This window comes from Heterodontus francisci, chromosome 38 (assembly GCF_036365525.1).
Source record: "Heterodontus francisci isolate sHetFra1 chromosome 38, sHetFra1.hap1, whole genome shotgun sequence".
Taxonomy (NCBI): Eukaryota; Metazoa; Chordata; class Chondrichthyes; order Heterodontiformes; family Heterodontidae; genus Heterodontus; species Heterodontus francisci.
The window spans coordinates 37353404-37366697 of NC_090408.1; the positions used below are offsets into that span (position 1 = coordinate 37353404).

The 13294-nt window shown below is 37.2% G+C and overlaps 1 protein-coding gene across 6 annotated transcripts in view; it reads right to left on the bottom strand.

The window, feature by feature from the left end:
• Nucleotides 1-329: 329 nt before the first annotated feature.
• glceb (glucuronic acid epimerase b) overlaps nt 330-13294 on the bottom strand; it is a 137196-nt gene continuing 124231 nt past the window's right edge. For all 6 annotated transcript variants that reach the window (XM_068018127.1, XM_068018124.1, XM_068018121.1 and 3 more), the window contains 2 exons: nt 6002-6247; nt 330-4653 (listed from right to left, as the gene is read on the bottom strand). In XM_068018127.1, coding sequence (XP_067874228.1) covers nt 3629-4653; nt 6002-6247 — 1271 coding nt within the window. In that variant the 3' untranslated portion in view covers nt 330-3628. The remainder of the gene's footprint in view (nt 4654-6001; nt 6248-13294) is intronic.

The window sequence follows — 13294 nt, forward strand, 5'->3', positions numbered from 1 at the left end:
CGGGTTCAATTCTGGGTACTGCCTGTGTGGAGTTTGCAAGTTCTCCCTGTGACCGTGTGGGTTTTCACTGGGTGCTCCGGTTTCCTCCCGCCAAAGACTTGCAGGTTGATAGGTAAATTGGCCATTGTAAATTGCCCCTAGTGTAGGTAGGGAATATGGGATTACTGTAGGGTTAGTATAAATGGGTGGTTCTTGGTCGGCATAGACTCGGTGGGCCGAAGAGCCTGTTTCAGTGCTGTATCTCTAAATAAATAAACAAACAAACCTCAGATTTAAACCATAGTGTGAACACTATATTCATGCAACACTGGATTAACAAAAACAGAACTAGGAAGCTCCTTTTTAGAAAATGTTTTATTGTACAACTTCAGTAAGCAAAGATACTCAGCACAGCAAAGATTGATCCAATCAATATTTTTATATAAACATAGTCGTATATAGTTACTTTATTTGAAAAAATTATGAATTCTTGCCGTGTACAAAATGGCAAAGCTGTACAACTGTGTGCACATTGTGCTTAACAAATGCAAATCGGTACAGCTCTATAACACTGCCTTGCCCTGTCAACAGGCAACAGTGTTCAGTAAACAGTTTATTGCATATCCAACATATGGTTCAAATCCATGTGTTAAAAATACAGGTTAAAATGATAAAAAAATACAGTGTGAATGAAAATAGCAGCTTTCAGTGAAAGTCTTGTACATTGTCCAGACAGGGTACATCGGCACAAATTCTACTACTGTGCTTGGTGTGTCATCTGTTTGCATATACCCACCTATATTTTACATTCTAATACATCCAATGACCAGAATGATTTGTAATAATAAGAGTTACCAACAAGACCAGCTCAGGTGCAGAGCAGTCTGAATGTTTTTTTTATGCTTTGGTATTGACAACACTTAAGCTCAGAAGAAAAGATGACTTAGAGCTATGAATAGAATTCCCCAACATGATGAGGAAAAGAAACACAGAACAATACATTGTTTAACACACCACCATCACCAATTTCTTTACAAATAGTGAATTGAACCATGAAGTGGGGGAAGAAAACGTGATTCTGCATGCAGAAAACATTAAGCAACAGAAAAGCTTGGATAACAAAATAGCAAATGACAAAATATTTCCCATTAATATTTCTATTCCATCTGTCAAATTGAACACTTCTCAAATATATACCATTTAGTCAGATCAAATAGATGTCAGTTTTGCAAAGAAAAAAATGCACTGTTGAACAACATACTATCCCACATAATCTGCAACTCAATTTGCAAATAATTAGTTTTCCATATGTTTTACCTTTTAAATAAGAATCTGATTTGAGCAACATACCTATAAATATAGCAGACTGATCTTATCAGCCATCGCATTTTTGGCCACTGACTTCCATACTTTTGTATGAAGGTTGGATAATCTTTAGCAGGGATAGGTCAACAAAGGGGAGAGGAAAATGTCGAGTTTCTTTTAACTCCGTCATTAAGAAATTTGTTCCACGTTGGTTCACTGATTTGGATTAACTATAATTACTCAGGAATAGCAAAAACAGATCTTATAAAGCCTGCTCCTTTTCTGTCTCCAAATAGGATTTATTATAGGAAAGATTACGAGAGCTGGAAGGTGCTGGTTCCAAACAATCTCATCTATGATTGAATCAAATGACCACATGAACACTGAAGAAAACTGCTCATTCCTTGCATCAATGCTCATTGGTTTGGTCCCATGTATAAAAAAAGGTCACTGTGAAAATTCAGTTTTATAAAGGAAACTGTACAAGATTTCCATTACCTTCATTTAGTCCTTTGTTTCCTAGTCTATCAAATGGCAAAATGGTAGGGAATCCCAAGTGTGGAAGTTTCCTTGATTCTAAAACTAGAAGATTACTAGAAAAAAAATGTCATATGTTTTGAACTTGGGAGATACTCTGGCATATCCTTAGTTTCCTTTCACAGTATTCAAACAATTTTGGCATTCAGATCCATTTCTGGGCTGGTGCTATATTACTGTTGAATGCACACTACCTTGAAATATAACAATATACTTCAAACCCACCATGCTTTTTGCTGTTTTATAGTCAAGCAGTTCAAGCTTTGAAATAAAGAGATATGCAAATCTGAAATGCTGCAAACATAATATTCTGGAAATACAAACAGGCACCTGCAAAGTTTGGTTGATCACTACTTTAGGTACTGTTCATCAAAAAACAATGAAAAGGATGCACCTGAAATGTCCTGTCAATAACCTGCCTTTTCTCTTTATGGCTGCTGAGTCACTTGTTGTGCATTTCCTGTTTTTAATCCAGGCTGTGAATGTTTGCAAACTGCAAAAAGTGGACTAGTTTCCACACAGTTGCCTCCTTACATCAACATCCTCATGACGAGATTCTTTTATTACATTGTTTATCATGGGGTGGGTGGGAAGCAATGCCCAAATCACAAACAACTTCAATGCAATCAAACAAAACTTTAAAAAAATAGCCTAATTGTATGAACACAATCACACAATAATTATTACAACGTGCCCTCATAAGAAATGTATAATCCTGGGATGCTACTACACAAATAAGCCACAAATGGAGACAGAGTGCTGCATGAATGAAGGGAGTGGATTTAAAAAGTGGTGGAAGCAAAAGAAAGGGTGGAAATGGCACCAACCACCATTTGGAACTTATTGATTCCACTGAAAACCAAATTCACCCCTTGCACTGTATTACAAGATCCACTATACATATATATTACTATACTTGTGCAGTTACATTTTAACTCTTTTTGTGTTGTGCTTTGCCATGTGCGTCAAAAGCTAAATGAGCAATAAGCTTTGAAGGACCATTTTTTAAAATACACAATGGAAAAATATTCTGTGCTAGGTACAGATGAACAATTAATGGATTGATTTTTTTTTTTACAAAGTTCATGCTACTCAACGTAGTTTTTAAGAGCAGCCTCACCCCTAAACAGAAAATATAATAAAAACATGCCGACAAACCACCTTAGGGGTCATTCACAATTTTCACCATTTCATTAAGAGTAGAAATGAATACATTAGTTGGGTGCTGGGGCTCAGGAGACGGATAAAGGATACAGAGTCTCTGAACAGAACAGCATTGAGGCTGGTGCCACACTGGAAATACTAAGTGGATGTTAGCATTTTAAAAAAAACAAGGAACAGCATTTATCTACAATGAAAACATACATGATTTGATGATATAATCAAATGGTTGCAAAAACAAAAATTAATATTGAAAAATAATTATAAAAAATCACAAAGACAGAAATAAAAGTATATACCTGTAGTGAGTGCTGATGACATGGGTGAACTGTCAGAAAAGGGTTAGAAGTGTTGAGGAGATGAATTAGCATGCAGAATTGAAAGCTTACATCATCTCCAGTTAATGAGTGTCTTCACTTGCAGAAAGGCAAATACAAACAAAAGGATATTTTAGTTAGGGACAATTCTTCGTAACCATTTGATTTTTTTTTATATAGAGTTCCTGATTGTTATACTCAAAGTGTGCCATTAGGAAGATGGCAGGGATACAAAAGGTATTCTTCGTACCCTCATAAAAATGTTTAAATTAAGGAACCTTCCCTTATATATTATATGTATGATTCGTAAGATAATTTGGCTTTCAGCTCTAGTTGTGCTTTGCCCTCCCTCCTTTTAAATAGGACTTCCACCTCTTTAAAAATTCCTTAAAGATAGGTGCATCATCGACTGTGCTCAGCAGTTGTAGCTGGTTGATGTGGGTGGTGTGGTAGTCCCAACGTGCCAAGTTTGGAGCTGTACCAAGCATGAAATGGCGGAGATCATAGATTGTACCTGAGCCAGTGTCATACAATGGAAGCATGGCTTTCAAAGACTCCATGCCTCGTTCATAGAGTTTTTTAGCTTCTTGTCCTAGTTTTTCACCTGCAGTTTCTTTGAGATCATACAGACCCAGGAGAGAGTATATGAAACCATTCAGAACAAAAGAGCTGGGAACAGTCGGATATTCTTCATACCAATCATATTTATTCATGAACACAGCTTTTACCCCATGATCCTCTGACTTGAATGTATAGGGCACTACCGCCCGCAAGGCTGAATTGAGGTACACCTGTTCCTTTGTAAGCAGATAGGCCCTTACAAGCGTAGACATGGCTTGACCTTGTGCCATGGCTGAATACCAGCCAGGCTCCAAAGACTTAAAACCCTCACCTAGCTTACGTGTCACCATAATTGGCCAGCCACCCTTTTCATCCTGATTTCTTACCAACCAATCACTGGCAGCAAAGAAGGCAGGCATGTGTGCCGTGGTTGTTATCGTGATGTTGTCAATGAAGCCTTTTCCCTTGGCAATCAGCTTTATGACTTTCTTGGGCATTATTTTAGTTTGCTTTACAGCCTTAGTGTTGGACAAGCCAACCCCTTTCTTCAGGTCAGTTACCAGATCTCTAGTAATAGTATTCCAGCTAGTCCGTGGGCCTATGCCATAGTAAATGTCTTTGTCTTTGAAGGCTATAAGTTGTGTGTTCGTGACATAGTGAATTGTAAACAGCTGGTTTTTCTCAGTTGTCTCCAGTACCACTGAAACACTCCCATTTGTTAAGAATTTAATATCAAATGAAATGATGAAATCTCTTGCATTTCCTAACATCAGAAAAACCCCATCTGAAGATTCTGAAAAGAAGAAATAAAATTGTTTTAGTGTTAAGCTGAAACTTTTGTATAATACTTGAAGTGTACCAAATAGATTGCAGCAACTGGCTATTAGAAAGTAAAATTAGGTTTGTGAAAATGCATGTATTTATCACTGCCGTCTGCTCTTAAATCTTTGGGGCGGCGCAGTGGTTAGCACCGCAGCCTCACAGCTCCAGCGACCCGGGTTCAATTCTGGGTACTGCCTGTGTGGAGTTTGCAAGTTCTCCCTGTGTCTGCGTGGGTTTCCTCCGGGTGCTCCGGTTTCCTCCCACAAGTCAAAAGACTTGCAGGTTGGTAGGTAAATTGGCCATTATAAATTGCCCCCAGTATAGGTAGGTGGCAGGGAAATATAGGGAGAGGTGGGGATGTGGTAGGAATATGGGATTAGTGTAGGATTAGTATAAATGGGTGGTTGATGGTCGGCACAGACTCGGTGGGCCGAAGGGCCTGTTTCAGTGCTGTATCTCTAAAACAAAACTAAAACAAAAAACAAATCACTCCAATTTTCAGAAAACGATCACGCAGATGCCACAACTATGCCACATTTTACACCATCACTTTATATACTTAGTCGAGTCATTGCACATTACAGCAGACAGGTTGGAATGTGTTGGAAGTTTAAACTTTAATCTCCACATTCTGTTTACAGGGCTTTTTCTAGAGTTAGATCAGTGAGACGTAGGATTTTACGGATGCCTGGTGTTTAAAATTATTTTATCTTTAAACACCTAGGCAATTTTCATTGTGGGGGATTCCAATGTCAAATACTGGATCATCTAAATCTCCTAAATACTGTCTGAGACCCTATAATTATCAAGCTTTCATGATTTAGACCAGTGGAAATAACCTACATGCTGCAACTCAGCCTTGTAACAGGCTTCAATTCAACCTTTGATGCATAATTCATTGTGAATTTAAAACATGTAGTTGGAAATTATTTTCATTTTTTTTTAATCTTGGGTTTTTCAGGTCAGATAACTTTGAGATGTTGGCCAAGTGAATTGGTCTTAAGGTTTTCTTTGAAATTTAAAAAAAAAATAAATCACTTGTAAATCTATTAGTTAAGACACTCCAAGTATGAGTGGATTTGTCTATGGCCTATGAGGTCTTGAAATTACTTTGACGTCAATAAGAGGGGAGTCTGGAATATGTTACAGACTTCATTACATAGTTTGTCCTCCCTTTCTACAATGTCAAAAGCTGGAAACCTTTTCACAGCTTTCCTATGAAGATCTGAGGCTTTAGTGCTGACAATAATTACTTCATTGTCTTTCTTCAATAACAGACACATTAATGCTAACAAGTATTGATCAGTAAGATAAAATACCTGGGGTGATGAACTGCTTTACGTTGCTGGATCTAGTTTTGTCAAAGACTGTAGAGACTATACAACCCTTTGGCACAATCCAGTCATTTTGCCTTGTGCCTTTGTCTCTCTTCTCTGCTATTTCATACACTTCGGCATGTGGTGGTTTTTCAGTGAGGTTTTTACTGTAGTGACTTAGCCCATATTGTGCTATCTGAATCGGGTAGAAATAACCCTGAGGTCCCCACTGAGTTGACAAAGGAACACCTAAAAAGAGAAAAAAAATGATTAGGTTGCAAGTTTAAAGTAACCCAAGGACAATGAAAAGTGTTTTTAAAGAATTGCTTTTTGAAATAGGAATGTCAGAAAGGGTCTGGACTGTATCATACAAAGGACAGCTGTATCATACCTACTTGAAACCTGCAACACACTTTACACACAAAAAGTAAAAGCAAGTTGACACTAAATTAAAAAGAACCAAATAAAATGCAAGGAGTGTAATTTTTCTCAGCTATTGGTATCAATTAGATCTGGAGTACTTCAATAAGTCAAAGAAGGTTGTTTTTTGCAATTTCTTCCTTTATATGGACCTTCTGGCTGCAATGTCACTAAATCATCCACTATATCTGCAAGCATGGTCGGCTACCTCACCCAAAGGTTTTGTCAACCCATGGATAGATGAGAGCAAACGTGCCTTCACTCTCGACCCTTCTGTTAGGACTGCCAAGATTTGAGTCCACAATAGGGAAACTACATGCATCAACTTGGCATGTTGTGCCACATAATTTTTATCCCAAGTTTTAATATTTTTTTCTCTGATAGATTAACTTCATATAAAATCTCAATGTCTATTTAGTATATTGTCATGTAGCCAATAGAAACTCAATGCTAGAATCAGTTGCAAGTGACACGCCATCACTAACTATTTGTATCATTTTTTATAGCAATCAAACTGAGTTTAAGGCTGGCTACTTAATCCATATTTGATAAATACAGTCACAACGACTTCACTTGGGAAAAAAATGCACGCAAGTCAATAAGTTTGAATGTGCCACAAAAGCAAATTACTGCAGATGCTGGAAATCTGAAACAGAAACAGAAAATGCTGGAAATACTCATCAAGTCAGGCAGCATCTGTGGAGACAGAAACAGAGTTAACATTTCCGGTCATCTGCCTGACTTGCTGAGTGAGTATTTCCAGCATTTTCTGTTTTTATTTAAGCTCTAATGTGTGATTTGCTTTGAGATTTAAGATTAAAGAAATTAACTGAATTCAGTAAAGCTTCCTGGGTTGCAGCACATTACAGGTTATACTACATGGTACTTTCAGTTACACACTCAAAGTCTTATGGGGTTAGTAAAGTTTTATTTAATAAAGAACTTGCACTTAGTGATTTTCACAACCTCAAGATGTTCCAAAATGTTTCAAAGCCAATGACTGTTGTCCTGTAGGTATTGAGAGTTGACAGGATTAGAGCTTTTGGACAGACAAAGAGCTGTTTCTTGCTCTTAATTCATCAGCTCAAAATTATGACAAAATGCTGGATACCAGCAGTGAATGCAATGCTTTGTGAAACAAAACTGTATCGCAATACATTTCACAATTGTTGTTTCTCAAAAAAAAAATCATGTGAAAGTCACTTGAACTCCAGCAATTCCATACAGTTAATTTACATCTTCTAAAATTTTCCACTGGTATTACACAACAAATAGTATTCTTTGAACTCATGAATACTGGGACCTTATTTACATTACTCACAACAACAACTTATATTTATAGCGCCTTTAATGAAATAAAACGTTACAAGCTGCTTCACAGGAGTATTATAAAACAAAATGATACCGAGCCGCATAAGGAGATATTAGGTCAGATGACTAACGGCTTAGTCAAAGAGGTAGGTTTTAAAAAGTGTCTTAAAGAACGAAAGTGAGGTACAGAGGCCTAGGGAAGGAATTTCCTGAGCTTGGGTCCTAGGCAACTGAAAGCGCGGCCACCAATGATGGAGTGATTAAAATCAGGGATGCTTAAGAAGCCAGAATTAGACGAGTGCAGGTATCTCAGAGTTGCAGAGCTGGAGGAGATTACAGAGATAGGTAGGGCCGAGGCCATGGAGGGATTTGAAAACAAGGTTGAGAAATTTAAATTAAGATGTTGCTTGATGGGAGCCAATGTAAGTCAGCGAGCACAGGGGTGGTAAGTGAGTGGGATTTGGTGCGAGTCAAGACACAGGCAGTAGAGAGTTGGATGACCTCAAGTTTACGAAGGGTAGAAACAAATAGTTTTAAAGTTTCAAATGTTACCCAACAATTAAGATCCTCCAATATCTAACTGGCTAAAATCAGAAGTTTAATTTCACAACACTAATGCCAAACTCATGACAAAGAGCATCTAACCAGGCTTAAATCAGCAGCTTCATTTGAAACACTAATTTCAAATTCAATGCTGTTTATTACAGCACTTCTACAGAACACTCAGCATTTTTCAGTCAATCTGTTTTACCATTTGCCACAAACAAACAATTATACATGACAAATGGCCCTCATCCAATGAATAAATTACTATTATAATAAATACAGAAGAGTCATGAAGTGATGGCACTCACTGTTGCATGCAGAATTGTAAAAATGATTCAGATTCCATGCCCAAAATTCAGGAGCCTAATATTGAAATCATACAATCAAGAAACGTGGCTCACCTTTAGATGTCAGTTGAACAGGATATGGGACTTAATGAATGCACATACAAATGGCCTCTAGTTTTAGATCACGCAAATCAAAAGAATAAGGAAAATGGCACTTTATTGGCCAAAGTGAATGAAAAAGCAGTACCAAAAGTAAACTACAGGGTGAATAAGACCTTCTACATAGAACAGGCCTACAACATACCTAATGACCTGACATCAGAAATCACAAACCTCAAACATGAAGCTCCTTTGCAATTCTACTTGTTGGATCCTAAGCTTGCTTTCATAGATAAGTAGGATTGCTTGTACACTTGATTTAAAAAAAAAATGTACAGTTTGGTATTTATGCACTGCTAGAGGCCCAACTGTACAGTATTTGTATAATAAATACTGGTCAACTCTCCACAGCTGTTAACAGCAAATACTGAACTGCATTCTAAGCATTTAGTACAATTCAATAAAGTTATATAAATGTGCTCCATTTCTGATTACTTCAAAATCATGGTTTATCTTACTGACTAGATTCAAATGTTTAGCATGTCTGTGTAAATTATATTTTTATTGACTTCACAGGGTCAAGAGTTTGGGCAAGTAATGAAGATTTTGGTCAGAGATTTTCCAACCATTGTACAGTGGATTTAGTTCTGGAATTTATGGTTAATTTAAAGAAGAAACCAAGTTGAATGATGAACCATCAGTCTGTTGATCAGTTCCCATGGTTATAACCATTTTCTGTCAACAAATTTCAATTTAGTTCAAAAAATCCTTAATTTTATAGAATAAATGGTTGGGGGCAATGACATTAAAAAAGGGTTCAAAAGTCATTAAACTACAAAAGCAAAATTCCAATTGTTTGACATTGTGGCTGGTTAGAAGCTTTTTTAACCATTACTGCAGAGTGTCACGGGCAGATTCTTGGGAACCAAGTTATTTAAAAATAACTGCCCTGTATAACAAGCAAACCCATCTTCCACCATGCACAACTAAAACATACCTAAGCAATAAACCTGTTGCTATTCTGAAATTTCATGGTAATTGGGACAAAGTAATGTGCAGACCATATTGTATGCTGTATCATTAGTAAAACACTAATATTTACACTATTCAGTCAGAGCTAACTTAACAGCCATAGTACTCACAATATGCAGCACTGTAATAAAATTACAAAAGTGATGCCCTGATAGGAGATGGTTGAGATCCAGTTGAAATACATTGATAGATCAGTTTCTTTATAAAAGGCCTATTATTATTCACAAAATCCTGGGAGCAGTCATTTAAACACGCAGAATATTTGAATACAAGCAATCACACCAATTATGATGTCACCAAAAAACATGCAAGTGAATTTATTCACACATTTAAACACATATTAATGTTTATTCTTTCAGCAAGATCTCTCAGATTTATTATCCTACTTGGTGATCCTTGGTAATGCCTTACAGGAAATAAATCAAAATGCACAAAGTGAGGACAACCACTCCTTCCCCACAAAAATAACTAGGAATTGTAGATTTTTCTTGATTTTCTGACAGCTGAGGGAGAGGGCAATTGTACAAGCCTTTTTAGCTTTGGCATGCTAAGAGGCAAAATACAGGTATGCATGCAAGAGAAGGGGTAATTTTAACTCCCTAAAACAGGTTGGTTTGGGTCGGGTGGGAAGTAAAAATGTTAAAAGTTTCAAACGCACTCAATCCACCCACTTCCGATGTCAACAGAGGCGGGTGACAATCTGCTTTCAGGAGACTGATCAGTTATTGAAACCTTTTAAGGAAACGGTGTGCCTTCACTTAAACAAGGTTTGTATAGTTCAACTGCTATCATAGAATTAGAATAATACAGCAAAGGAGGTGTTCATTTAGCCCATCGAGTCTGCTCCAGCTCTTTCGAAGAGCAATCAAGTTAATCCCACTCCCCCACTCTTACCCCATATCTCCCTTTTTCCTTCGTATTTATCCAATTCCCTTTGGAGGCTACTATTGAATCTGTATTCACCACCTCATTGTATTCCAAATCCTAACCAGTTGTTGCATAAAAAAAGCTTTCCCCATATCTACTCTGGTTCTTTTTCCAATCCCCTTAAATATGTGCCCTCTTGTCATCAGTCATTCAGCCATTGGAAACAACTTCTTATTTACTCTACCTAAACTGTTCATGACTTTAATTATCGCTCAAGTTTCACTTCCAAGTTTTGGGTTATCTGCAAATTTCAAAATTGTGCCCTGAACCTCCAAGTCCAAGTCATTAATGCACACCAAAAACAGCAGTGGTCCCAGTACTAAACCTTGGTAACTTCACTGTATATCTTCCTCCAGTCCAAAACCAATCACAATTCTGTTTTGTATCCTTTAGTTAAAGCTGCATCCAATCTGCTATTGCCCCTTTAAACTCGTGGACTTCAATTTTGCTTATAAGCCTATTTGTGATATTTTATCAAATGCTTTTTGAAAGTCCACATACCCAACAATTGCACTGCCCTCATCTATCTTCTCATTATGTAATCAAAAAAACACAAAATCAAGTTAGTCAAACATCATTTTCCCTTAAAAAAAAGTCTTAAAAGATTTTTAAAATAACTTTGTTCCCAAGAATCTGCCCATGACATACTTCCCAATACCTCCTCTATCTACTTTTAACTCATCCAGTATCCCGGGAACTTTTTCATTTACCATAGCTTTGGCAAAGTCTGCTTCTATGGTAAATACCAGTACAAAGTACTCATTCAGTACCTTCTCCAAATTTCCCCAGCCTTGGGAAACCTGGCAGGTAAAAGGAGACAAGGAGGGCTGGACCCAGAAGGCAAGTGTCTTAATAACATTGCTTGTATGCCAGGAGGAGTAGGAGTGTTCCTTCCAGGTTTAACAAGCTTACCCTGTAAAACATCCCTCCCCCCAACAATCTATCAACTTCCCTGACTTGTACTGGTGCGCCAGCATTTCAGTTTTCATGTTTATCATTTTCTTTATTGTTCTGCTGAAAGTCTCCTCTCTTCAGATGCTGAGTGATCTGCTGTGTACTAATGACAGTTTCTGTTTTTATTGCATTATTTTGCTCCCTGGATTTCCTGTTGGGCCAGACGCTTTGAGATCTGTTGTACTTCAGTGTGGAAAAGCAGCTCAAGAGGGGTAAGTAAAGCAATACATTTTACTATTTAACCCGAAGAAATAAATTTTCTGTTAATAGTTTTAAAAATCCAAACTAATCAAGTAATTTTATATTTTTCCAGCGAGTCATTTTCAAAACCTAAACTTTGAGATTTTTTTCCCCCTAAATCCTGTCAATTATTTTGGTTTATTTGTTTAAACGGCTAACTGTAATTAAATTCAAGATGTTGGCACAGAGAATTTCCCCAAGTATTGTGCTCTCGTCTTTTGGGATTTGCTGATAAAAGTTTCAACCTGCTGAGCAAAATTACAGCATTTTTACATCAAGCATTCTTATTATCCCGACAGATATGAACCACTTCATTAGTTAATGCCAAATTACTCCTTTCAAGGCTTTAAATCGTTGCATTCTGAATTGTGCAACATCAGATTCCATAAAGTATTAACCAGATTCATTAAAAAGAGGGAATGGATTGAAAAATAATTACTGTATATTGCTTTAATTATTTCAAAAATTGCATTTTTTCAAATCCAGCCATTATAAAATTTGAGTCCAGAATCACAGCCTTTTGAAATTATTTATACAGGGAACACGTTTTAGATAAAATAATTAACTTAAAAATAATTTATCTCAGGAACATAGGACTCACACATGCAGAATTTAAACATTATCTGATGCAGAAAGATTAACAAATGTTGGAACTGTGACTCAGCATAAACCATACTGGATCAGATTTGTTAATTAACCATCTAAGTAAGATTGTACACAAGATACCACTGCAGTACAGTGAACTCAAGCTCATGTTTAATATTGCAAATTTAAAATGTTTGTAAAAGACTTGCACTTATATAGTTCCTTATCCATCTTCAGGACATCCCAAAGTCACACCCAAAGAATTATTTTGAACTGCAATCACTGGATATGTCAGCAAACGTGGCAGCAAATTTGGGTATATAAAGGCCACACAAAAAGCAAATGTGATGAATGGCCAGCTAATCAGTTTTTGGTGCAAAAACAAAATAGCGGGGATGCTAGAAATCAAATAAAAACTGAAAACACTCAGCAGGTCAGGCAATATCTGTGAGGAAAGAAATAGAGTTAGTGGACTGAATTTTAACTGAAAGAAACAGGCGGGTTTGGGTCGGGTGAGGGTGTGTTAAAGTGTCAGATATGTTTCCTGACCTAAACCCACCTCCAACTACCCATTTCCGGCTTTAACAGAAGCTGGAAGTTGGGCAGGCGACCAACCGGACCCAAGGTGATGGGTTATAGTTTTAACTATGATAATAAGGATGAGTGTCATGGGTTTTTGAAATTTAGCAGCTGCTTGCTGGGTTTCCCCAAGTGTTGGGGGACACTGCAGTTTCCTCAATGTAAGGATGGTACAGGAGGTAAGTGCTTTCACACTTCCCGTGGATTCAGGTACCTGATTGAGGAGCCTCAGTGATCAGAACGCCATCCCAATGCAAAATGGAAGGCAGGAGTGATTAAATGACAAGAAAGATTATAATGCAAAGAAAAAGAGAGC